Source organism: Scomber japonicus, chromosome 6, assembly GCF_027409825.1.
Source record: "Scomber japonicus isolate fScoJap1 chromosome 6, fScoJap1.pri, whole genome shotgun sequence".
NCBI lineage: Eukaryota > Metazoa > Chordata > Actinopteri > Scombriformes > Scombridae > Scomber > Scomber japonicus.
Window position 1 is genome coordinate 34466000 of NC_070583.1, and position 25387 is coordinate 34491386.

General features: G+C 45.2%; 2 protein-coding genes across 2 annotated transcripts; both read left to right on the plus strand.

Annotated features, from left to right (window-relative positions):
• Window positions 1-498: 498 nt before the first annotated feature.
• Window positions 499-13873, plus strand: LOC128359978 (uncharacterized). Its single transcript, XM_053320292.1, has 5 exons — window positions 499-2138; window positions 3224-4876; window positions 10241-10418; window positions 12613-12868; window positions 13755-13873. The coding sequence occupies exons 1-5, from the start codon at window positions 499-501 to the stop codon at window positions 13871-13873; spliced, it is 3846 nt and encodes a 1281-aa protein (XP_053176267.1).
• On the plus strand, window positions 5909-7570 carry LOC128360931 (tripartite motif-containing protein 16-like). The gene has a single exon (XM_053321493.1). The coding sequence runs from the start codon at window positions 5909-5911 to the stop codon at window positions 7568-7570; it is 1662 nt and encodes a 553-aa protein (XP_053177468.1).
• Window positions 13874-25387: the final 11514 nt, after the last annotated feature.

A 25387-nucleotide genomic window follows, 5' to 3' on the forward strand; every position in this document is an offset into this window, starting at 1 on the left:
TTTTGTTTTTGTTTTCTGTTTGTATTGTATGCTAGGACCCCCTCGAAAATGTGATGGTTCAACTTATCCTTATAAATAAGCTTAACTATATGTTAAGAAATTATGTTTAAAAAAGCACATACACAACCTCATATAAAGGGCCAGTGTGTAAGATATAGTGGCATACTTTGACTACATCAACCTCATAATATGTGCTTTTACTGTTGGAGGATTTTGCATGCAGGGTTTTTAGTGGTAATGGAGTATATTTACATTGCAGTAAAGGTAAATGGTGAGAAGCTTTTAACTGAATCCACAGTGCGGCTCCTTGTTCTTTAAAACAACAAGCTTGTTGTGCTTCCTTGTTCTCTCCCTTCAGGTTTACAGTTTATAGATGGTTGTAACCAACATGTGACGCAGCACAGAGCTGTCAGGCTGCATTTATGACTGAATCATATTCAAACTTGTTTCATTTATCAGGAAGTGAAGCTCAGAGAGTCGTTGCCTCCGAGAGCTGAAATGGCGCACAGCGATCAGCTGGACCGAGACTCAATCAGCTGTTCGATCTGTCTGGATCTACTGAAGGATCCGGTGACTACTACCTGTGGACACAGCTACTGTATGAGCTGTATTAAATCACACTGGGATGCAGAGGATCAGAGGAGGATCTACAGCTGCCCTGACTGCAGAGAGGCCTTCACACCGAGGCCTGCCCTGAAGAAAAACACCATGTTAGCAGCTTTAGTGGAGCAGCTGAAGAAGACTGGACTCCAAGCTGCTCCTGCTGATCACTGCTATGCTGGACCTGAAGATGTGGCCTGTGATGTCTGCACTGGGAGGAAGCTGAAAGCCTTCAAGTCCTGTCTGGTGTGTCTGGCCTCTTACTGTGAGAATCACCTCCAGTCTCACTATGAATCACCTACATTTAAAAAACACAAGCTGGTGGAGCCCTCCAAGAAGCTCCAGGAGAACATCTGCTCTCGTCATGGTAGGGTGATGGAGATTTTCTGCCGCACTGATCAGCAGATTATCTGTTATCTCTGCTCTGTGGATGATCATAAAGGCCACAAAACAGTCTCAGCTACAGCAGAAAGGACTGAGAGGCAGAGAGAGCTCGAGGTGAGTCGACTAAACATCCAGCAGAGAATCCAGGACAGAGAGAAAGATGTGAAGCTGCTTCAACAGGAGGTGGAGGCCGTCAGTCGCTCTGCTGATAAAGCAGTGGAGGACAGTGAGAAGATCTTCACTCAGCTGATCCGTCTCCTCCAGAAAAGAAGCTCTGATGTGAAGCAGCAGATCAGATCCCAGCAGGAAACTGAAGTGAGTGGAATCAAAGAGCTTCAGGAGAAGCTGCAGCAGGAGATCACTGAGCTGAAGAGGAAAGACGCTGAACTCAAGCAGCTCTCACACACAGAGGATCACAACCAGTTTCTACACAACTACCCCTCAGTGTCACAACTCAGTGAAGCTACAGACTCATCCAGCATCAATATCCATCCTCTGAGGACGTTTGAGGATGTGACAGCAGCTGTGTCAGAGCTCAAAGATCTTCTACAGGACATCCTGAGGGCCACATGGACAAACACCTCACTGGCAGTGACTGAAGTGGACGTTTTACTGCCACAACCAGAGCCCAAGACCAGAGCTGAGTTCTTAAGATATTTACGTGACATCACTCTGGATCCAAACACAGCATACACACATCTGTTATTATCTGAGAGGAACAGAAAAGTAGAACATACGGGACAACAACAGTCTTATTCTAGTCACGCAGACAGATTCACTGTATATAGTCAGGTCCTGAGTAGAGAGAGTCTGACTGGACGTTGTTACTGGGAGGTGGAGTGGAGAGGGTTGGTTAATGTAGCAGTCACATACAAGAATATCAGCAGAGCAGGAAGTGAATCTATATTTGGACGTAATAACAAATCTTGGTCTTTAGATTGTTACTCTGACATTTATGAATTTTGGTTCAACAACATTGAAACTCCCGTCTCAGGTCCTGATTCCTCCAGAGTCGGAGTGTACCTGGATCACAGAGCAGGTATTCTGTCCTTCTACAGCGTCTCTGAAACCATGAGTCTCCTCCACAGAGTCCAGACCGCATTCACTCAGCCTCTCTATGCTGGATTTTGGGTTTATAATAGATCCACAGCTGAGTTGTGTTAAGTGAAATAGACAGAAGTCATTTCAGACTTCATGTGTCAGATGTTGTAATTCTTCATGTTTTTGTCTTCATGTTTCTGAGCTGCTCAGAGATCAGCTGACATGCTAATAGGGACATTCAACACTTTGTTTTAGTTTATGTATGTGTTGTTGATATGTTCAGTTTCTTTAAATGTGACTTTTTCCTGTGTGTTTTTATCCATGGAGGCTCTCACTGCTCATCACCATGTTTTTAACCTTCACTGACATTTCTTCAGATGAAAATGTGAACTTCTCTTTGTTCTGAATGTTAGTTTCATGTTTGTATTGATGTATTCGTGTCTGTTGTTTCTTAAACAGAGAAAACAGCAGAACTTCCTTCACCACAGATATTTTGTTCTAATCACTTTGTAAATTCATAAAGAAATGTTCAATCAAACTGTAATGATCATGATAATAATCATTAATGATGTTCTTGTACATAGCTGACATTCTGGGTTACACTAACTGACTGTGTGGATGAAGTCAATCTGAACATGAAATCATTGATCACACTTTACTGATTGGATGTGTCAACAATCTGAAGCTTCAATAATCAATAAAGATGTTTTTTTATCAAAAGTGATCAAAGTGTTTTCTTCTCATTCAAAGCTTGTGTACTTTTACTGTAATACTGCATACTACATCACTATAATACTGCAGTACTTTTACTGTAATACTTTACATCACTCATAATACTGCAGTACTTTTAATGTTGGAGGATTTTGCATGTAGGCATTTTACTTGTAATGGAGTATTTGTGCATTGCAGTAAAGTTAAATGGTGAGCAGCTTTTAACTGAATCCACAGTGCGGCTCCTCGTCCTGATAACCGTCCCTGTTCTTTAAACACAACAAGCTCCACTCTGGGATCAGAGTTCTTTGTTCTCTCCCTTCAGAGCTACAGTTTGTAGATGGGTGTAACCAACATGTGACGCAGCACAGAGCTGTCAGGCTGAATTTATGACTGAATCACATGATCAGATCAAAGTTCAAACTTATTAAACTTATTAAACTTATTAGGAAGTGAAGCTCAGACAGTCGTTGCCTCTGAGAGCTGAAATGGCGCAGAGAGATCAGCTGGAACGAGAAACCTTCTCCTGTTCGATCTGTCTGGATCTACTGAAGAATCCGGTGACTACTACCTGTGGACACAGCTACTGTATGAGCTGTATTAAATCACACTGGGATGGAGAGGATCAGAGGAAGCGCTACAGCTGCCCTGAGTGCAGAGAGGCCTTCACACCGAGGCCTGTCCTGAAGAAAAACACCATGTTAGCAGCTTTAGTGGAGCAGCTGAAGAAGACTGGACTCCAAGCTGCTCCTGCTGATCACTGCTATGCTGGACCTGAAGATGTGGCCTGTGATGTCTGCACTGGGAGGAAGCTGAAAGCCTTCAAGTCCTGTCTGCAGTGTCTGGCCTCTTACTGTGAGAATCACCTCCAGTCTCACTATGAATCACCTACATTTAAAAAACACAAGCTGGTGGAGCCCTCCAAGAAGCTCCAGGAGAACATCTGCTCTCGTCATGGTAGGGTGATGGAGATATTCTGCCATACTGATCAGCAGATTATCTGTTATCTCTGTTCTGTGGATGAACATAAAGGCCACAAAACAGTCTCAGCTGCAGCAGAAAGGACTGAGAGGCAGAGAAAGCTCGAGGTAAGTCAACTAAACATCCAGCAGAGAATCCAGGACAGAGAGAAAGATGTGAAGCTGCTTCAACAGGAGGTGGAGGCCGTCAGTCGCTCTGCTGATAAAGCAGTGGAGGACAGTGAGAAGATCTTCACTGAGCTGATCCGTCTCCTCCAGAAAAGAAGCTCTGATGTGAAGCAGCAGATCAGATCCCAGCAGGAAACTGAAGTGAGTGGAGTCAAAGAGCTTCAGGAGAAGCTGCAGCAGGAGATCACTGAGCTGAAGAGGAAAGACGCTGAACTGAAGCAGCTCTCACACAGAGAGGATCACAACCAGTTTCTACACAACTACCCCTCAGTGTCACAACTCAGTGAACCTACAGACTCATCCAGCATCAATATCCGTCCTCTGAGATACTTTGAGGATGTGACAGCAGCTGTGTCAGAGCTCAGAGATCTACTACAGGACATCCTAAGGGACAAATGGACAAATATCTCACAGGCAAAGACTAAAGTGGACATTTTACTGCCCAAACCAAAACCAGAGCACAAGACCAGAGCTGAGTTCTTAAAATATTCATGTGAAATCACTCTGGACCCAAACACAGCACACACACAGATGTTATTATATGATGGAAACAGAAAAGTAGAAGGGACGGGACAACAGCAGTCTTATTCTAGTCACACAGACAGATTCACTGACTGTTTTCAGGTCCTGAGTAGAGAGGGTCTGACTGGACGTTGTTACTGGGAGGTTGAGTGGAGAGGAAGATGGGGAGTTTTTGTAGCAGTCACATACAAGAATATCAGCAGAGCAGGAAGTGAATCTATACTTGGACGTAATAACAAATCTTGGTGTTTAGATTGTTCCAGTAACAGTTATGTATTTTGCTACAACAACATTGAAACTCCCGTCTCAGGTCCTCGTTCCTCCAGAGTCGGAGTGTACCTGGATCACAGAGCAGGTATTCTGTCCTTCTACAGCGTCTCTAAAACCATGACTCTCCTCCACAGAGTCCAGACCACATTCACTCAGCCTCTCTATGCTGGACTTTATGTTGGTGGTGGATCCACAGCTGAGTTGTGTTAAGTGAAATAGACAGAAGTCATTTCAGGCTTCATGTGTCAGATGTTGTAATTCTTCATGTTTTTGTCTCCATGTTTCTGAGCTGCTCAGAGATCAGCTGACACGCTAATAGTGATATTTAACACTTTGTTTTACTTTATATATGTGTTGTTGATATTATCAGTTTCTTTAAATGTGATTCTTTCCTGTGTGTTTTTATCCATGGAGGCTCTCACTGCTCACCACCATGTTTTTAACATTCACTGACATTTCTTCAGATGAAAATATGAACTTCTCTTTGTTCTAAATGTTAGTTTCATGTTTGCATTGATGTATTTGTGTCTGTTGTTTCTTAAACAGAGAAAACAGCAGAACTTCCTTCATCACAGATATTTTGTTCTCATCACTTTGTAAATTCATAAAGAAATGTTCAATCAAACTGTAATGATCATGATAATAATCATTAATGATGTTCTTGTACATAGCTGACATTCTGGGTTAAACTAACTGACTGTGTGGATGAAGTCAATCTGAACATGAAATCATTGATCACACTTTACTGATTGGATGTGTCAACAATCTGAAGCTTCAATAATCAATAAAGATTATTTTTATCAACATTGATCAAAGTGTTTTCTTCTCATTCAAACCTTGAGTACTTACTGTAATACTTAAACTACATCACTCATAATACTTATGTACTTTTAATGTTGGAGGATTTTGCATGGAGGGATTTTACTTGTAATGGAGTATTTGTACATTGTAGTAAAGTTACATGGTGAGCAGCTTTTAACTGAATCCACAGTGCGGCTCCTTGTCCTGATAACCATCCCTGTTCTTTAAAACAACAAGCTCCACTCTGGGATCAGAGTTCCTTGTTCTCTCCCTTCAGGTTTACAGTTTATAGATGGGTGTAACCAACATGTGACGCAGCACAGAGCTGCCAGGCTGCATTTATGACTGAATCACATGATCAGATCAAAGTTCAAACTTATTAAACTTATCAGGAAGTGAAGCTCAGACAGTCATTGCCTCCGAGAGCTGAAATGGCGCAGAGAGATCAGCAGGACCGAGAAACACTCAGCTGTTCAATCTGTCTGGATCTACTGAAGGATCCGGTGACTACTACCTGTGGACACAGCTACTGTATGAGCTGTATTAAATCACACTGGGATGGAGAGGATCAGAGGAAGATCTACAGCTGCCCTGAGTGCAGAGAGGCCTTCAGACCGAGGCCTGTCCTGAAGAAAAACACCATGTTAGCAGCTTTAGTGGAGAAGCTGAAGAAGACTGGACTCCAAGCCGCTCCTGCTGATCACTGCTATGCTAGACCTGAAGATGTGGCCTGTGATGTCTGCACTGGGAGGAAGCTGAAAGCCTTCAAGTCCTGTCTGGTGTGTCTGGCCTCTTACTGTGAGAATCACCTCCAGCCTCATTATGATGCAGCTCCATTAAAGAAACACAAGCTGGTGGAGCCTTCGAAGAAGCTCCAGGAGAACATCTGCTCTCGTCATGGTAGGATGATGGAGATTTTCTGCCGCACTGATCAGCAGATTATCTGTTATCTCTGCTCTGTGGATGGTCATAAAGGCCACAAAACAGTCTCAGCTGCAGCAGAAAGGACTGAGAGGCAGAGAGAGCTCGAGGTGAGTCGACTAAACATCCAGCAGAGAATCCAGGACAGAGAGAAAGATGTGAAGCTGCTTCAACAGGAGGTGAAGGCCGTCAGATGCTCTGGTGATAAAGCAGTGGAGGACAGTGAGAAGATCTTCACTCAGCTGATCCGTCTCCTCCAGAAAAAAAACTCTGATGTGAAGCAGCAGATCAGATCCCAGCAGGAAACTGAAATTAGTCGAGTCAAAGAACTTCAGGAGAAGCTGCAGCAGGAGATCACTGCGCTGAAGAGGAAAGACGCTGAACTGAAGCAGCTCTCACACACACAGGATCACAACCAGTTTCTACACAACTACCCCTCAGTGTCACAACTCAGTGAACCTACAGACTCATCCAGCATCAATATCCGTCCTCTGAGATACTTTGAGGATGTGACAGCAGCTGTGTCAGAGCTCAGAGATAAACTGCAGGACATCCTGAGGGAGGAATGGACAAACATCTCATTGACAGTGACTAATGTGGACGTTTTACTGTCAGAACCAGAACCAGAGACCAGAGCTGAGTTCGTAAAATATTCATGTGAAATCACTCTGGATCCAAACACAGCACACACACAGATGTTATTATCTGAGGGGAACAGAAAAGTAGGATATACGGGACAACAGCAGTCTTATTCTAGTCACACAGACAAATTCATTAGTTATTTTCAGGTCCTGAGTAGAGAGAGTCTGACTGGACGTTGTTACTGGGAGGTGGAGCAGAGAGGAAGAGGAGTTAATGTAGCAGTCGCATACAAGAATATCAGCAGAGCAGGAAGTGAATCTATATTTGGACGTAATAACAAATCTTGGTGTTTAGATTGTTACACTAACAGTTATAGATTTTTGTTCAACAACATTGAAACTCCCGTCTCAGGTCCTGGTTCCTCCAGAGTCGGAGTGTACCTGGATCACAGAGCAGGTATTCTGTCCTTCTACAGTGTCTCTAAAACCATGACTCTCCTCCACAGAGTCCAGACGACATTCACTCAGCCTCTCTATGCTGGACTTTATGTTTATCCTGGATCCACATCTGAGTTATGTAAAGTGAAATAGACAGAAGTCATTTCAGACTTCATGGGTCAGATGTTGTAATTCTTCATGTTTTTGTCTCCATGTTTCTGAGCTGCTCAGAGATCATCTGAGACGCTAATAGGGATATTCAACACTTTGTTTTAGTTTATGTATGTGTCGTTTATATGTTCAGTTTCTTTAAATGTGACTTTTTCTCACTGCTCATCACCAAGTTTTAACCATCACTGACATTTCTTCGGATGAAAATGTGAACTTCTCTTTGTTCTAAATGTTAGTTTCATGTTTGTATTGATGTATTTGTGTTTCTTAAACAGAGAAAACAGCAGAACTTCCTTCATCACAGATAATTTGTTATCATCACTTTGTAAATTCATAAAGAAATTTTCAGTCACACTGTAATGATCATGATAATAATCATTAATGATGTTCTTGTACATAGCTGACATTCTGGGTTACACTAACTGACTGAGTGGATGAAGTCAATCTGAACATGAAATCATTGATCACACTTATTGGATGTGTCGACAATCTGAAGCTTCAATAATCAATAAACACGATTTTATCAACAGTGATCAAAGTGTTTTCTTCTCATTCAAAGCTTGTGTACTTTTACTGTAATACTGCATACTACATCACTCTTAATACTGCAGTACTTTTACTGTAATACTGCATACTACATCACTATAATACTGCAGTACTTTTACTGTAATACTGCATACTACATCACCTTAATACTGCAGTACTTTTACTGTAATACTGCATACTACATCACTATAATACTGCAGTACTTTTACTGTAATACTGCATACTACATCACTATAATACTGCAGTACTTTTACTGTAATACTGCATACTACATCACTATAATACTGCAGTACTTTTACTGTAATACTGCATACTACATCACTCATAATACTGCCGTACTTTTACTGCAATACTTAAACTACATCAAGCGCATAATACTGCAGTACTTTTACTGTTGGAGGATTTTGCATGCAGGGTTTTTAGTGGTAATGGAGTATATTTACATTGCAGTAAAGTTAAATGGTGAGCAGCTTTTAACTGAATCCACAGTGTGGCTACTCGTCCTGATAACCGTCCCTGTTCTTTAAAACAACAAGCTCCACTCTGGGATCAGAGTTCCTTGTTCTCTCCCTTCAGGTTTACAGTTTATAGATGGTTGTAACCAACATGTGACGCAGCACAGAGCTGTCAGGCTGTATTTATGACTGAATCATATGATCATATCAAAGTTCAAACTTATTAAACTTATCAGGACGTGAAGCTCAGACAGTCGTCGCCTCTCAGAGCTGAAATGGCGCAGAGAGATCAGCTGGACCGAGAAACCTTCTCTTGTTCAATCTGTCTGGATCTACTGAAGGATCCGGTGACTACTACCTGTGGACACAGCTACTGTATGAGCTGTATTAAATCACACTGGGATGGAGAGGATCAGAGGAGGATCTACAGCTGCCCTGACTGCAGAGAGACCTTCACACCGAGGCCTGCCCTGAAGAAAAACACCATGTTAGCAGCTTTAGTGGAGCAGCTGAAGAAGACTGGACTCCAAGCTGCTCCTGCTGATCACTGCTATGCTGGACCTGAAGATGTGGCCTGTGATGTCTGCACTGGGAGGAAGCTGAAAGCCTTCAAGTCCTGTCTGGTGTGTCTGGCCTCTTACTGTGAGAATCACCTCCAGTCTCACTATGAATCACCTACATTTAAAAAACACAAGCTGGTGGAGCCCTCCAAGAAGCTCCAGGATGAACATAAAGGCCACGACACAGTCCCAGCTGCAGCAGAAAGGACGGAGAGGCAGAGAGAGCTCGAGGTGAGTCGCCTAAACATCCAGCAGAGAATCCAGGACAGAGAGAAAGATGTGAAGCTGCTTCAACAGGAGGTGGAGGCCGTCAGTCGCTCTGCTGATAAAGCAGTGGAGGACAGTGAGAAGATCATCACTGAGTTGATCCGTCTCCTCCTGAAAAGAAGCTCTGATGTGAAGCAGCAGATCAGATCCCAGCAGGAAACTGAAGTGAGTGGAGTCAAAGAGCTTCAGGAGAAGCTGCAGCAGGAGATCACTGAGCTGAAGAGGAAAGACGCTGAACTGAAGCAGCTCTCACACACAGAGGATCACATCCAGTTTCTACACAACTACCCCTCAGTGTCACAACTCAGTGAACCTACAGACTCATCCAGCATCAATATCCGTCCTCTGAGATACTTTGAGGATGTGACAGCAGCTGTGTCAGAGCTCAGAGATAAACTACAGGACATCCTGAGGGACAACTGGACAAACATCTCACTGGCAGTGAATGAAGTGGACGTTTTATTGCCACAACCAGAACCAGAACCAGAACCCAAGACCAGAGCTGAGTTCTTAAAATATTCATGTGAAATCACTCTGGATCCAAACACAGCAAACACAGAGCTGTTATTATCTGAGGGGAACAGAAAAGTAAAACATATGTTTAAACAACAGTCTTATTCTAGTCACACAGACAGATTCACTGATGAGTATCAGGTCCTGAGTAGAGAGAGTCTGACTGGACGTTGTTACTGGGAGGTGGAGTGGAGAGGAAGAAGAGGAGGAGTTGAGGTAGCAGTTGCATACAAGAATATCAGCAGAGCAGGAAGTAAATCTGGATTTGGACGTAATGACAAATCTTGGTCTTTATGGTGTTCCACTAACAGGTATAGATTTTGGTTCAACAACATCTCAAGTACCGTCTCAGGTCCTGTTTCCTCCAGAGTCGGAGTGTACCTGGATCACAGAGCAGGTATTCTGTCCTTCTACAGCGTCTCTGAAACCATGACTCTCCTCCACAGAGTCCAGACCACATTCACTCAGCCTCTCTATGCTGGACTTTGGGTTGGTGGTTATTCCACAGCTGAGTTGTGTAAAGTAAAATAGACAGAAGTCATTTCAGACTTTATGTGTCAGATGTTGTAATTCTTCATGTTTTTGTCTCCATGTTTCTGAGCTGCTCAGAGATCAGCTGACATGCTAATAGTGATATTCAACACTTTGTTTACTTTATGTATGTGTTGTTGATATTATCAGTTTCTTTAAATGTGACTTTTTCCTGTGTGTTTTTATCCATGGAGGCTCTCACTGCTCATCACCATGTTTTTAACCTTCACTGACATTTCTTCAGATGAAAATATGAACTTCTCTTTGTTCTAAATGTTAGTTTCATGTTTGTATTGATGTATGTGTGTCTGTTGTTTCTTAAACAGAGAAAACAGCAGAACTTCCTTCATCACAGATATTTTGTTCTCATCACTTTGTAAATTCATAAAGAAATGTTCAATCAAACTGTAATGATCATGATAATAATCATGGATGATGTTCTTGTACATAGCTGACATTGTGAACAATCTGAAGCTTCAATAATCAATAAAGATTTTTATCACACAGTGATAACAGTGATCAAAGTGTTTCCTTCTCATTCAAAGCTTACTTTTACTGTAATACTTTAACTACATCAACCTCATAATACTACATAATTCTGCAGCAAGAAGATTTTACATGCAAGACTTTTACTTATAATGAAGTATTTATACATTGCAATAAAGGTAAATGGTGGGTAACCTCATTATGCAGAACAGACCTGTCAGGTTGCATTCTCTGCATTAAGGAAACTAATGAAAAACACAAAATGCCATCTCTAGAGTCAGTGTTTGGTTTGTCCTTTCTGGGCTGCTGTAGAAACCTTCTCCCTGTAGCATGAGGACTGATCCATAGCAAGTTCTCAACAATGGAATGCTTTGATGCCCTGGAAAAGGGGCAGTAAACTGATAATTCAAATATATGAAGGAGCTGGTTTGTTTTCCTTCACCCCCTCTCCTGTCACGAAGTAGGAGATGGGCAAAAGGATGGGAGCTTTTACGATCCCAACAAACTTTTCACCCCCATTCCATCCCTCCAGGGGGCCTTTTCAGAGACCTTTTGACCTACGTGTGAAATCCCCTGGGTTCTGGGAGGTAAAACAGAACCCCTGTGTGACTCTAAGGAGAATCATCCTCTTGTTACACTAAACTCCAAATGAACTCTATGCCTTCCTTCAATGCAACAGACAATCAAGATAAATGACTTTAAAATGACCTATTAACCCTTTTTCTAATGAACAATGTGATCTCTGTAACATTATATTTCTGTTTTATAATTCTTTGATGCCTATGTTACCCCGACAAATCCCATATGAGTGTGACATGCATGACTATCATTGTTGGTAACTACAAACAGGTTTAAGATCCAACAGGAATGCAGGAGATATGATATGAGTAAAGTTTGCTACCTCTGCTAACATAAAATCAGCATAATCTTATTTAGGAAGAACATGCATGTTTCAATTGATTGTGGGACTGTAGTCCAAAATATCTACGAATGTTATACCACTTTGTATCTGTATGCCTGTATTAGGGTGAAGGATTATGTTATTTCCCTCGTGCTGATGAGACAGCAGTGATGCGATATTAAAATTAAATCCTAGTATTCCGATTAAAATAGGGAAACGACCCCTCCTCCCTGCTACCTCGAAGGAGGAGAGAAAAGCCTTCACTCCGGATGTTGGGCCATCTCCTGGGATCCATCCCCCTTGATACATAAGCGCCAGATTTTGAAATTTCGCTCTCTTGTTTCTTTTTCCTTTGCTTACTTATGTTGCTCCTTGCTGCTCGTTTATAACCTCTTAAACTTTTCTAGTACGTAATCCTTTGTTTAGTATTTTCGCAGCTTAGAGCATTCTTCCTTTTACACAGTTATCTTTGATTTTTTTTATTACAAGCCAATCAGTCGTATTCCAGTTTGACGTCGTTGCCTTTTTGATTAGCTCAGCGTAGTTTATTTACCTTTTTTTTTATCTTTTTCTAAAAGCCCACGTGCTTCAACCTTTGTCCGTTTCGGACTCAGCCAGAAAACCACATCTGACTCCGCATCTCCAAGGCTCAGCACGGCCTAAAAGACTTTTCTCCCTCAGTAATTCAAGCTGAATTCAAGAGAACCACTCTGAACCTTTTTATTGAATAAAATACCTCGGCTGTGCTGGTCAGCCTGAACTGAGGTACTAAGAAGAACTGAGTCAGCCGCACAACATCGTCTCTTCACCGCCTGTGACCCACCACGAAGCGCCAGTGGCATCTGCAGCTCCCGAGGCCAGCAGAACCACTCAGCCGAACCACACGCCGAAGCCAGTCACCACCCGCCGAAGCCAGTCAACCGGGCCCGCATTGCTGAACCCAGAGAGGAAGAGGCCAAAACCCCCGCTGAGTTCGCAACCAAAACCACTCCAGGGCTGACGATCGACGTCTTCTGCACAAGTAGGGCTATGGTTCCATATTTTACACAGGCTGGTGAAAGATTGTAGCTGACCTTTTAAACTCCACTGCCCTATAGTTATTAATATCGACAGAGTAGCTTTACATAGTATTTAGGAGTAGACTTTCAGTCATCACTGCTGCATCATGAGTTTGAGTCGCTATTAAACCTTCACTGAGCATAATTAACCTACCTCTTTGACGTTATATATGTGTGCATATGTTTCATGACGCTATATCTATTGTTACTTAATCCATGTGTTTAAATAAATAGCCTGTTAGTATCATAGACAAACTGTGTTTGTGTGCCTTATTTTCTGGTTTAAATACACTAACAAGTTCCCTGACGCCTAGAAACCACGAGCCTAAAAGATATTTGACTGATTCATCAAATTTGCCTTAATCAAATCTATTTAATTGAGTTATGGTTATTTAATTAATCCTAATTGAATAATCATAACTTCCGGATCTTACGTCCGGTGGTGCCCCTTTTAACGAGTGACTAATTATAATAATAATAATTATACAAATCCGCTACATTTCTGGCGCTCCGTGTGGAAGGCTCATAACTGAAGTGTATTTAACTCAGAAATTAAACAAATTCCTCGCAGTGTTGGTTTGACTATGCTATGTACTGACTGTGTTTGAGCATATCCACCTGAAATTCAAGCGTCTGACTGCAACGTTTAATTGTGTACTGAGTATGACTGATTGTGCTTCACTATAACTAAGATAAATATCTGCTTACTTAACTGCAAGTAAGTCCTCCGCCCGCAAGGGGCGATAGAGCGCTAGAGACTACACGCTAACTTCCCATAGAAATAGAGGAGTGTTGTTGTGTTTATGAAGTGCATGCTTACAGCGTAAAACATACGCTTATTGATTAAAGGCCTTAGGCAGAAGACAGTCACTGCGGATTCCGGTCATTGTCCCCCTGCCTTGAGTGTGGAAAGTCTGGCTGCGTTTACCCAGCAGATCTTGAGTCCACCTCAAAAATCTCCGTGTTAGCCGCTTAGACTAGCTACCTAAACCGCTAACGGCCAAACCACAGGCTAGGAGATCCCCCTCTGTTCCTCTCTGCCGGTTCCCAAAAGGAAGTTCCGTGAGTGCGAGAGAAGTAAAGTGTAAACCACTATTTGTTCACGTCCCGCCGCGGACGCGTGTTCATGCTATAAAGCTGAGTATTGATACTAGCCGGTGTGCTAGCCATGTTAAGTCCCCTGAGACTGAAATAAATAATTCTCTGTGTTTGATTGCGAGAGAAGTAAAGTGTTAATCACTATTGTTACGTCCCGCTGCGGACGTGTGTCTAAGCTATAAAGCTGATTATTGTCACGGGCTGCTGCGCTAGTGGTGTGGAGTCCGTTTGAATACTGAAATAAAATAATCCTCCTTGTCTCTTTCAAAACGGGATAACAGACCCGTGTTAGATTACGAGAGCTATAGGGTATTAAATCACTTTTATTTACGTCCCACCCGGACGTGTGTCTAAGCTATAAAGCTGATTATTGTTACTGGCTGCTGCGCTAGTTGTGTTAAGCCCTTTGAAGACGGAAATAAAATAATTATTCGTGTCGGTCTATAACCAAGATAATAGACCTGAGAGCAGTGAAGTGTTTAAATCACTCAGTGTACGTCCTGCTGAAGACGTGTGAAAGCTGAAGAGCTAGTTGTTGATTGTACTAGTTTGAGCTAGTTATATTGAGCTACTTGAGCCTGAAATAAATAATTGCTGTACCGCTGATTTCAAAGTAAGCAGCTGTTTTTGAACGGTGGAAAGTCCGCCTGAAAGGCCCAAAGCCGCGACTGATAATTGTTTTATATCAAAGTAAAGTCTTGACAGACGTTGTTATACGGTAATACTGTGCTACGGTTTCCACACTGTCGAGGGAAAAGAGTTGAGATAGTGCTTTGCAACTGTGCTTTAAGACGAGCGGAAAACCGTTCAAAACTGGAGGCTTTCTCTGCCTCGCCGCCTTTTTTTTGAGAGTTCATGCCAGGTCATTGAGAGGAGAGTGTTGCTGCCTGTGTCTGAGGGCGAAATAGCCATTTTTGTGCCAGCGCGAGCAAGTCCTTCAGTGGGCGTAGCAAAAAAAGCGTCAGCCTTGACGTCACCGCCCTTCCCTTTCCTTTCCGCTTCCGTCGCTCCATATCCAGAGGAAAAACTGCAGCGACATCTGGTGGTTGATTTGTTTAACTGAATTTGAATGTCCCTTTTATGCAAACCTTCCTCCGTCATAAGAGGCTTATAAAATTGCAACCAATACATTCAAATCAAGTTAAAATTGACAGTAATTGATTGAGTAACATAATTTTCTTCTCTAAATTCTAATTACCTGAAACTTGTTTAAGATTAATACATAGTATAATCACTATTGTAAGACAATCTCATGTTCACAGTGTAATTCCCTTAGCTCAATAAAATTAACTGCTGTTTAGTATCATTAGCTCCAAACTTAATTCTAAAAGATTTTTCCGCTGTTCACCCCAGATGTACTAACTGTCCTGGTCACTTCTACATTGAATGGAAAACAAATTTGGTTTATAATTCGAAAAATTTTATCAATTAAAATAATTCGAAAAATTTTATCAATTAAAATAAAATAAAAAAATTTTTTTTTTTGATTAAAATTTTTTTTTTTTTATTCAATTTAAGACAAATTTTGTTTATTACTCGAAAAGGAAATTAATTAAAATAATTTTTATTTCAATTTATTTGATTGAAAAAAAAAAAAAAGAATTTTTTTTTGTTTCTCTCATTGAATTTTTTTTCTCTCTCTTCCCTTATTCCTAAGGTAACTAGACAGTAACTGTACACATAACAAACCAGACATACTTGTTTATTGGCATAACTTAATAGTACAACTATTTATCAGGAATAGAACTTGTCACCTACAGTTACTACTAAAACAAACAACAATAAAGTTAAGAGTTTAATGGTCGAGACTAAAAGAATACATCTTAACACAGTAAAGGTGATCAGCTAATAGGCCAATCCCCATAGAACTGTAAGGTTAACATCCCTTCAGCCTCTTGGTCTGTTTGTTTTTCTATTTTGTTAGTTTGTTCTGTGTTGTGTATTATTGTAAACTCAGCAGAAAACGATAACCCTCACTAGCCTGATAATTAAACAGCAAAGATAACACACAGGTCACAACTTTAATTTGTACATCCAAAGCAAGTTATTTTTGTACCTTAGAAGTTACTCTAATCCAATTGCCGTCAATTAACTTGACGAAACTAATCCAGGACATCAATTGACTTAACCAAATCAACCTCATGTCTGAAACTGAGGAGTTAACCTTGGACACCACGTCCACCTCCGAGGACTCCACCATGGCAGACCCTCTAGACCGCCTAGAGCACTTCCTAATAGAAATCACAGAAAATATAATGCCTGGCCAAGCTACTGGCCTACTAGAAGCTGAACCGCCGATCCTCGAGTCGACATTGAACACCTTGATCCAGGAGAATTCGGCCAAACCACCCAAAGACAAAGCGTTACTTAAAGTGTTAGGGCAAATAGCTCTCATCACAGTAGCCCAAGTCCGACACGCCCACGGACAGGCTGAACAAGCCAAAAGCGCGTTAGCCACTCGCAACCAACAACTCCAAGAGGCGAGAAGTGAGAGAGACACGATCCGACAGCTGCTGGATAGTTCCCACCTATCCCTGGAACACGCCCATACCCGAGAACAGAAACTAACCACTCAACTGTCGGGACTCATGGCTGAAAGGGAGGAATGGGCGCGTGAGAAGGAGGAATGGAAGTCGAAGAACGCTAGGCTAACAGACACGCTCTTCCTTAGCGACAAAGAGCTAAAGAAGGCCGAAACACAGCTTGGAGAGGTAAGTAAAGGCTACGATGAGTCTCAAGCCGCGCTTCGCCAAGCCACGAAAACAGTAGATATCTTACGCTACCAAAACCAAGTCTACGAGCTGGACGTGAAGGGCATAGATGAAGAAAACCACCAGCTCCAACTAGAGCTGAACCGTGCCCGGAACGAAGCCGAAGAAGCCCTCCGACAACGGAAAAACCAGCAGGTTGAAAGGGGTACACCCAAAGAAGAACCGCCATATTCTCTTGAAGTAAATCGGACCCGACGAAACGTGTTCGTCGAGACTCCCCACAGGGAGACGTCTCAAGACCCTCCTGTCTGGAGAGACCATGGTAGGGGTTTACCAGTGTACTCCGCACCATATACACCAACTCCTCTTGGAGCTAACAAATATTCCTTGCACCCAGAAGGGTCTTCCCGTCTGCGTGCCTATACTCCGCAAGACTATCCTCGTGCTCGAGGCCCCTCGGACAGGGACCTCGATAAGATTGCGCGCAATATAACACGCTTTGAACCCAGTCCCAGTGGTTCCCATGACATCGACATGTACTTGAAGGACATCGAGTTCTATTTGCGAGACGTTCCCGACGCGACGTCGGACCACCGTATATATCTCATCAAGGTGACTTCCACCAGCATTGTCAACAGGTTCCTCGAGCGACAGCCCGACCACGTCAGGAGGGATTATGCCCTGCTTAGACAGGCCCTAGAGAAGGAGTTCTCAGACCCCATCTCACGATCTGGCCTAAGCGTCGCCATGATCACCAAACAGGGGCGAAATGAGCCCCCTTCACAGTTCTACCAACGCCTTCTTCAGGCCTATTTTGGTTCCAGAAACGAGCCCGAGATGGAGGAAGACTTGAACTTCAAAACCCTCTTCATCCAAAACCTCCACCCTGGCACTAGCCATCATCTTGGAGTCATGGCAAACCCGCGCACCGCCACCATACAGCAGCTGCGCGAACTTGCAAGTCTGGGTTTCGAAAAACAAAGACAATACCAGTCTAAAACCCAGGAGCCAAATTCAGTCTTGGCCCTTGACACTAAACCCTTGTCCTTGGAGCTGGAGGGAGCCCCGGGTGAAATACACCAACACAAAGCTGTACGCCCTTCCCCAGAGCCCCCATCCAAAGGAAGACCAAACCAGTCCGGGCCACAACCATTCGAGAGCCAAAACAGGCCAGCCTGGCCCAACCGATCGCGGGGTTACCCAAGGAATGAATCAAGACGATACTCCAGGGACCCAAACCCCCATCGAAGCTCGGTCTCTTTCCCCGAGAGCTCTAGGTTTCGTGATGACCAAGAGAGAGGACACCCCAGACGTCGGGATTTTGCCCCACGCGACAGACGGCCCTTGCAGCCGCCCAAACAGGAAACACTCAGAGAAAGCACGAGACAGGAGGATGAGGTAAAACTCAATACCTCCGACCTCAGCCAAGAAGAAGTCGAAATGATTCGACGCATTCGCCAGAAAAGGCAAGAAAAACCCAAAGACAAGGCTGACCTCCTCACCATATCGTCGGTTAAACCGGACACGGTCACAACCGACGGTCTTAACTCCCCATCTAAAAACCCCAAAGGGGAAGAGCCGGCCCCAGCCTGGGAGACCGCGCCAACTCCAACCTCAGAGGAGCCTGACCCCGACAGCGAGGGGAATGCAACACCTCCTTCCCCCAGCGCTGTGCTGGTTGTCCAGCTTAGCCCCCGAGATCTGCCGCCCCAGGACGACCCGAACATCTTCCCTGTTGAACCACCGGTTCAACAATTCTTGGGCCACTTAACGAAAAGGGGGGTCGCCAAGAAATTCTACCTTTCCTTAAAGCTGGAAGACACTCTGGAACATGAAGCACTGATTGATTCAGCAGCCGATATCACCTTGATATCAACCTCACTCTTTAACCAGTTGCGAACGCTCACGCATCGCTCCGGTAAGATTCTAAAACTCCAATCTTGTGCCTTGAAGATTCAACCATACTCCCCTGAGGGAACCACTCTTACGGCCATGGCCTTGATACACATAACCATAGGTCCAATGACCCTCACTCATCCGGTGTATGTGTCAAATCTTGACCATATCCCCTTCCTCCTTGGCCAAGACTTTCTTGATCGGTTCGAACCACTGATCGATTACAAGCGACTAGCGATGTGGGCCCAGGTTCGCCAACCACTTCCTTTCTCTCACGAACCTCCCACTGCACCACAATGCTATGTCCTTGAAGCCACCCGACTGGAGGCTGATGCCTCGTCGGCGCCCTCGTGGCCACCAAACGAGGTCCTGCAGCGAGAAAATCTCCTCTGCAAACTGAGCCCATCAACCTCGACCGATGAATACCGCCCCCTGGTGGAGGAAGGTGTACACCTGGGAAACACGCATGTGGACGAGGTAATCCTTGCTCTATGGGCTGATAGATCGGCCATCAGTACAGAGCTGTACGATACACTCTCAAAGACCATACCTGACCTTCAACTGGTACACAAAGCCATTCGCTTTCCTACCGACCCTCTCCCAAGGGCCACGTTGAACGCCAAGGGCGTATGCGCCTTGACAATGCGATGGAACAAGAGAGAAATAACCCATCCTTTCCTTGTCATTCCCAACCTGCCATACCCCTTATACATTGGGAGCGATGTCCTGGTCAGGTTGGGCGCACAGCTGGACACTGTCAACAATGTCGTTTGGTCGCTCGTGGAAACACAGTGCGAACCTACCTTCTTTGACGTTGAAACCCTGAAGTCCGGGCAACTGATTCCGGAAGTTTGCCAGGTAGCTAACAGTCAACCGGTGACTATCCCGGCCCTCACCAAAGGTGCAGCTATACGCATCCACCTGCAACCGGGCCAACGGATTAGTCATTCCCAAGTCTTCTTCCAACCTTCTCCATTTTTCTCCGATCTTGGGCTCTCTGTCGAAGCCACACCCTTGCTGGAACTGGACTCCCGGTCAACCTTCTTAATGGTGCAAAACAGCACCTCAGGAACCATCCTTATCCCAAAGTCTACACCATTGGGGTGGCTCATCAGCACCAAGTTCCACGACTTTGAACTAGGAATCCCAGTGATTGGGGAGATCCCTACTTCCTTACTCATCAGCGACCCAGAAGCTAAGGTGGCATTCACTAAGCCTTCAAAGGCCATTGCCCTCTTCCCTGCCTTGGCCTTTGACCCAACCTCCATCGCTCGGGTCGACATCACGGACGAGAACCACATCACCCTCCAAACGGTGGATGTTTTGTCCGTATCTTCCCCTAGCGGAGCACCCCCTTTACCCTCCGAACCACAACCGGAGGCGGAACAACAGTCAAAACTGGATTTCGACGCCCAGTTAGAACAAGTGGTAACGGCCGCTGATGCCCTCAAAGACGAGCAGGAACGCGATCAACTCCGTAAGGTTTTGAAGAAATACCAATCATCTTTTGCAGAGGATTCATTGGACTGTGGCTTGACGTCCATCCACGAAGTACACATCCCTACTCCTCCTAATGTACCCCCAACGTTCGTGCGTCAATATAAAATCCCTATAGCGTCCTATGAGCCTGTTCAGGAAATCATAGACAACCTGCTACTGAAGAAGATCATACGGCCCTGCAATAGCACTTACTCGGCACCACTATGGCCGGTAATGAAACCTAATGGTAAATGGCGTCTCACTATTGACTATCGCCGACTCAACCAACAGGTTCCCCTATCCAGATGGCCCATGACTCAGCTAGAACAGGAGCTTCCTAAAGTCAGGAATGCCCAGTACTTTTCAACTCTTGACGTAGCATCAGGGTTCTGGACGATCCCTGTAAATGCCTCCGATCAATACAAACTGGCGTTCACCTTTGCAAACCGACAATACACCTTTACCAGGTGCCCTTTCGGTTACGCCAATTCCCCGGCAGAATTCAACATCTTCTTGAACAAGGCATGCCCCGACGCCCGCAGTCGAGGCACCCTTATCTACGTTGACGATATCCTCATGCGACATCCTACGCTGGAAGCTCACATCCACGAGATAGACCACGTCCTTACACAACTGACGGAGGCCGGAGCAAAAATCTCGCTCCCCAAATGTCAATGGTGTCGAACCAAAGTCGATTACGTTGGCCTCCTTGTGAGCTCACAAGGGGTTGAACCACAAGTAAACCGTATTCAGGGAATCGCCAACATCAAAGCTCCAACTAACATCTCTGAACTTCGCAGTTTCTTGGGAGTATGCAATTACTCCCGCCAGTTCATTGAGAACTATGCCGATCTAGCCAAACCGCTGACTGAGCTCTTGAAAAAGGACGCACCATTCTGCTGGACCACAGCACAGGAACGTGCGATGCAGGCACTGAAAGATAAGTTGTGCACAGCCCCATGCCTGTCATACCCGGACTGCGACAAACAGTTCTACCTTCAAATAGGGTTCTCAGAACACTGTCTGAGTGCTGGGCTGTACCAGATACATGACCAAGACAGACGGGTGGTGGCCTATGCCAGCAAAACATTGGCGGGCCCCGAACTCAAGTACACAGATTGCGAAAAGGCACTACTGAGTACGATATGGGCTGTCAAACATTTCTCCAACTACCTTGGGGGCCAAAAAGTCATTGTGGAAACCCACCACCAGCCTGTAACTTTTCTCAACAGTCAGCGCCTCAGAGACGGTGTGGTGACCAATGCCCGCGTGGCCTCATGGCTAATGGCGCTCCAAAGCTTCGACGTAGAAGTGCGCTATGCGCAGAATCACAAGATTCCTTTGGGCACCGGGCTGGCAGCGTGCCAACGTTGCACCGGGGACCTGCCTGCGAACACAACGCCGAGCTGCGCCCCACCACCACCCAGCTCACCCAACCACCACTACTTTGACCAAAACATCTGCAAAGACATGGTCACAGCATACGTGGATGGATGCTCTTTTCACCACGAAAAAGAGATTCAAGCTGGCGTAGGCATTGCATGGCTAAACGACGTTCCCAGCACACCGCTGCAATTCAGGCTAGGACCACAGTCATCCCAATATGCTGAAATCGCGGGAATCCTCATCACCCTTCAACTGACTGTCAAGTATGGTATCAAAACTCTGCTGATCTGCACTGACTCAAATTATGCACGCCTCAGTTTCTCTTGCCACCTCCCGATCTGGAAGTGCAACCACTTCACCACTTCTAACGGGAAACCTGTCAAACACAGGGAGTTGTTCTTGGCATGCGACCACCTCGTGTCCACGCATGACCTTCAAATATATTGGAAAAAGGTTAGAGGCCACTCTCGGGTGCCGGGACAAGACAAACAGCTTAACGACTTGGCTGATACCCTGGCCAAGCAGGGTGCCACAGGCGGCACACCCTGGTCCTTTGAGGCTGCTTCCTGCTCGGACGCAGAACTTCAGCCCCTCCCACCCAAACCCATGGTCTGTGCAATAACGCGCTCGTGCGCCGCGTCGCAGGTCACGCCCTCTGACGATCCGCCCACGTCGGCGGTGGTCTCTCTTGCCTCGGCCCTAACTGACTCCGATCTTGTGTCCTTGCAGGTGGCTGATCCAGCCATTCGGTCAATGATTGCGTTCTTGTCTGACCCATCTGCCACCACCTTCTCGGAGGACGACTTTTCGTCTACCCCCGACTTGCAGGCACTTTTCAATGTACGCGCCAGTCTGAAAACCGTCAAGGGCATCTTGGCGTATGCTGCCGACGCACCCAACTCTCTTGCATTCGTGGTCCCTCGTCACCACAGGGGGGTGATGCTCATGTATGCCCATGACTCGCCATGTATGGGCCACAAAGGGAACACAGCCACATATAACGCACTAAAGGAAGTAGCGTACTGGCCACACATGCGGAAAGATATAGCAGACTACATCAAAGGCTGCTTGGTCTGTTGTCAATTCCAGCCAACCAATCCCAAACACAGAGCACCCCTGCAGAGTAGGGGCATCACCTTCCCTTGGTCAGATCTACAAATCGACTGGGTAGGACCCCTGACCAAGTCAAGCCGAGGAAACAAATACTTCCTCACTGTCACATGTGCATTCACGAAATGGCTGGAATGTCTACCCGCACCGAACGACACAGCCCAGACAACCGCCTACTTGCTAATGAACCATGTCTTCTCAAGGTTCGGCCTCCCCAGTCGCGTCAACTCGGATAGAGGCACACATTTCACTGGGGAGGTCATGCAACTACTTTGGCAAACTCTGGGGGTGAAAGCTAACGTACATGTAAGCTACCATCCGCAGGCATCTGGCCAAGTAGAACGAGCAAACCGAACGGTGGTAGGCATCCTAAAGAAATACGTGGCTGCCAACCATAAAGACTGGGATGTCAAACTGCCGTTAGCTCTAATGGCCATTCGGGCAACCAAACACGAAGCGACCGGGATCTCTCCATTCGAAATGATGACGGGCAGGCGAATGACTCTACCCCTACACCTGCTATACCAACCCGGCGAGGCGAACATTGCAACTGCGTACACCACTCAGCAATACATGACCGACCTCCACAAACATCTCCGAGTCACTTTCGCCTTCGCGCAGAAACACTTAAACGAGAGCGCGGAAGGGCGGAAAGCCTATTACGACAAAAAGGCGTCGTACAATGAACTCCAAGTGGGGGACAAAGTGTGGTACTACATCTTTGCTCAACCCGTTGGATCATCTAGCACCGGGACAGGGAAGAGAGCCCGCAAGCTCCTCCCCCGCTGGTCAGGACCCTATGTCATCACCGAAAAGCTCTCCCCCGTCGTATATCAAATTAAAGTTAACGACGGCAAACGGGAATCGGTCCTTAAATGGGTCCATCGCAATCAGATCAAACCACACAAAACCCCCATGGGACTTGCAGGGGACCACCATGTCCCAGTTAAGTCCTAAAATAGAAAAAACGCAACCAAAGCAGGTACCGTTTACTAACAAATAGACGCAAGCAACGGTACTAAGCGACCTATATAATCAGTAACATCACATTTTTCACTTTACAGTCCTTCTAACTCCCTACAGCTCAATACGTGGTAAGGAATAGACTACTATTCCTGGGTACAGGTAACACTCTCTCTCAATAGAACTGTTGTCTCTTGAATGTTTTGGATTGCATCTGTAAACCCCCTTTACGAGTCAAACACTAAGTGGGGGTTGCAATAATTAATTTGTCAGTTCCCTCAGCAGTGTGTCATTGTCCTAGTCGAGGAAAATCCTATAACCATGTCTGTCCTTTCCACCAGGATGATGTGGCTGCTGTTTTCCCTGTTGACCATTGGCCTGGTTCCTGCGAGACCTGAAACCGTGGAGCCAGGACCAAATTCCGGCATTGTTCTCAAAGAACAACCCGGACTCCTAATTACAAACTGTCGCCTGCACACCCAGAAGGTGTTTGTCAGGTTCGACCCCGAGACGGTATGTAAGACAAACATTCCCACTACGACTAAATTGACCTCCTGGGCTGGTCAGAAATGGAATTCGGAAGCCATGGGTCACGCCAAGGCCGATATTACCCACATGTTGCAACAGCTGCAGAAATTTACTATCACTCAATCAGAGTTAAGTGGTACTAGCAAAAGGGAAAAAAGGTTTATCGGAACTCTGCTAGCCGCAGCTGCGACTGTAGGTTCTCTGTTTAGTTTAGGAGTCTCTGCAGTTAACTCAGTCCAACTGGCCACGGTCCGGAGACACATAGGTGAACTACAGACCGAGATTCCCCTGATCCAAGAACAGATAAACGAACAACAGGAAGATTTACAAAAGTTTGGCAAGACCCTGCAAGGAACCATTTTGGTAGTAAACACTATAAGCAACACCTTGAGTAAAACCTTAGGTACAGTCAGCACCTTATTGAACATCCTAGAGGTGGATCAGGCTCATACACAGTTGGTCACTATGTTGATGGCAGACCTGCTGAGAGATACCGGTTCGTCAGTGGATAGTTTGGCTACTGGCAGGATTCCCCCGTATCTAGTTCCCCTTTCCTTAGTGGAAGAAATTTTAGCCGAGGCCACTTCTGAGATAATTACTCCCCTACAAGCACACCTAGCATACACCTTAGGTAGCTCTGTCCCCCTCTATGTTGACCCAGAAGCCAGAGAAGTGGCCTTTATCATCAACCTGCCCATAGTCTCACCCGAACACATCTACCGACTAAAAGACGTAGTGAACGTAGGACTTTGGCAAGGAGACGTGCATGTTAAAGTGCATACGCCCCAAGTGATAGCCTATCATGACAATGACCCAGATTTGTACTTAGTCCCTAACCTTCGTATGTGCACCCTGACCAAAGACATCCACTACCTCTGCCCCAGCAAACCCTTTATGCAGGATAGTACGGGTAGTATCTGTGGACTCCAGACGATGACCAAGAACTCCCAGTGTCCCACGACCGTCACTCCCCGACATGAGGTCACTACGACCCAGGTAGAAATCGTAGGAAATCGTTGGCTAGTTAGTACTCCAGCGAAAACCGCCACGTTGACCTACGAACAACATGACACTTCAGTTCAGGTTGAGCTACTTAGCCAGGCCCTATGGATTGATGTCCCCGAAGGGTCCATACTACATATTAATGACGTAGCACTCTACCACCTACCATCTGATCAATACAATAGCAACATAGAAGTCTCCGACTTTTTCAGTAAGCATGCCCTGAAGTTTGACGAACAGACTCTGACTAAATTACAGTTTGAAGGCCCACAGACAGTAGATGTGACCCCCATCGATGATATGCTGCAG

Bases quoted from the DNA above. Each gene is read 5' to 3' on its own strand.
- LOC128359978 (XM_053320292.1), top strand. From the start codon at position 499: ATGGCGCACAGCGATCAGCTGGACCGAGACTCAATCAGCTGTTCGATC. The intron at 2,139-3,223 runs GTTGTGTTAAGT...TCTGAGAGCTGA, and splicing joins TATAATAGATCCACAGCTGA to AATGGCGCAGAGAGATCAGC. The intron at 4,877-10,240 runs GTTGTGTTAAGT...TTCCACTAACAG, and splicing joins GGTGGTGGATCCACAGCTGA to GTATAGATTTTGGTTCAACA.
- LOC128360931 (XM_053321493.1), top strand. From the start codon at position 5,909: ATGGCGCAGAGAGATCAGCAGGACCGAGAAACACTCAGCTGTTCAATC.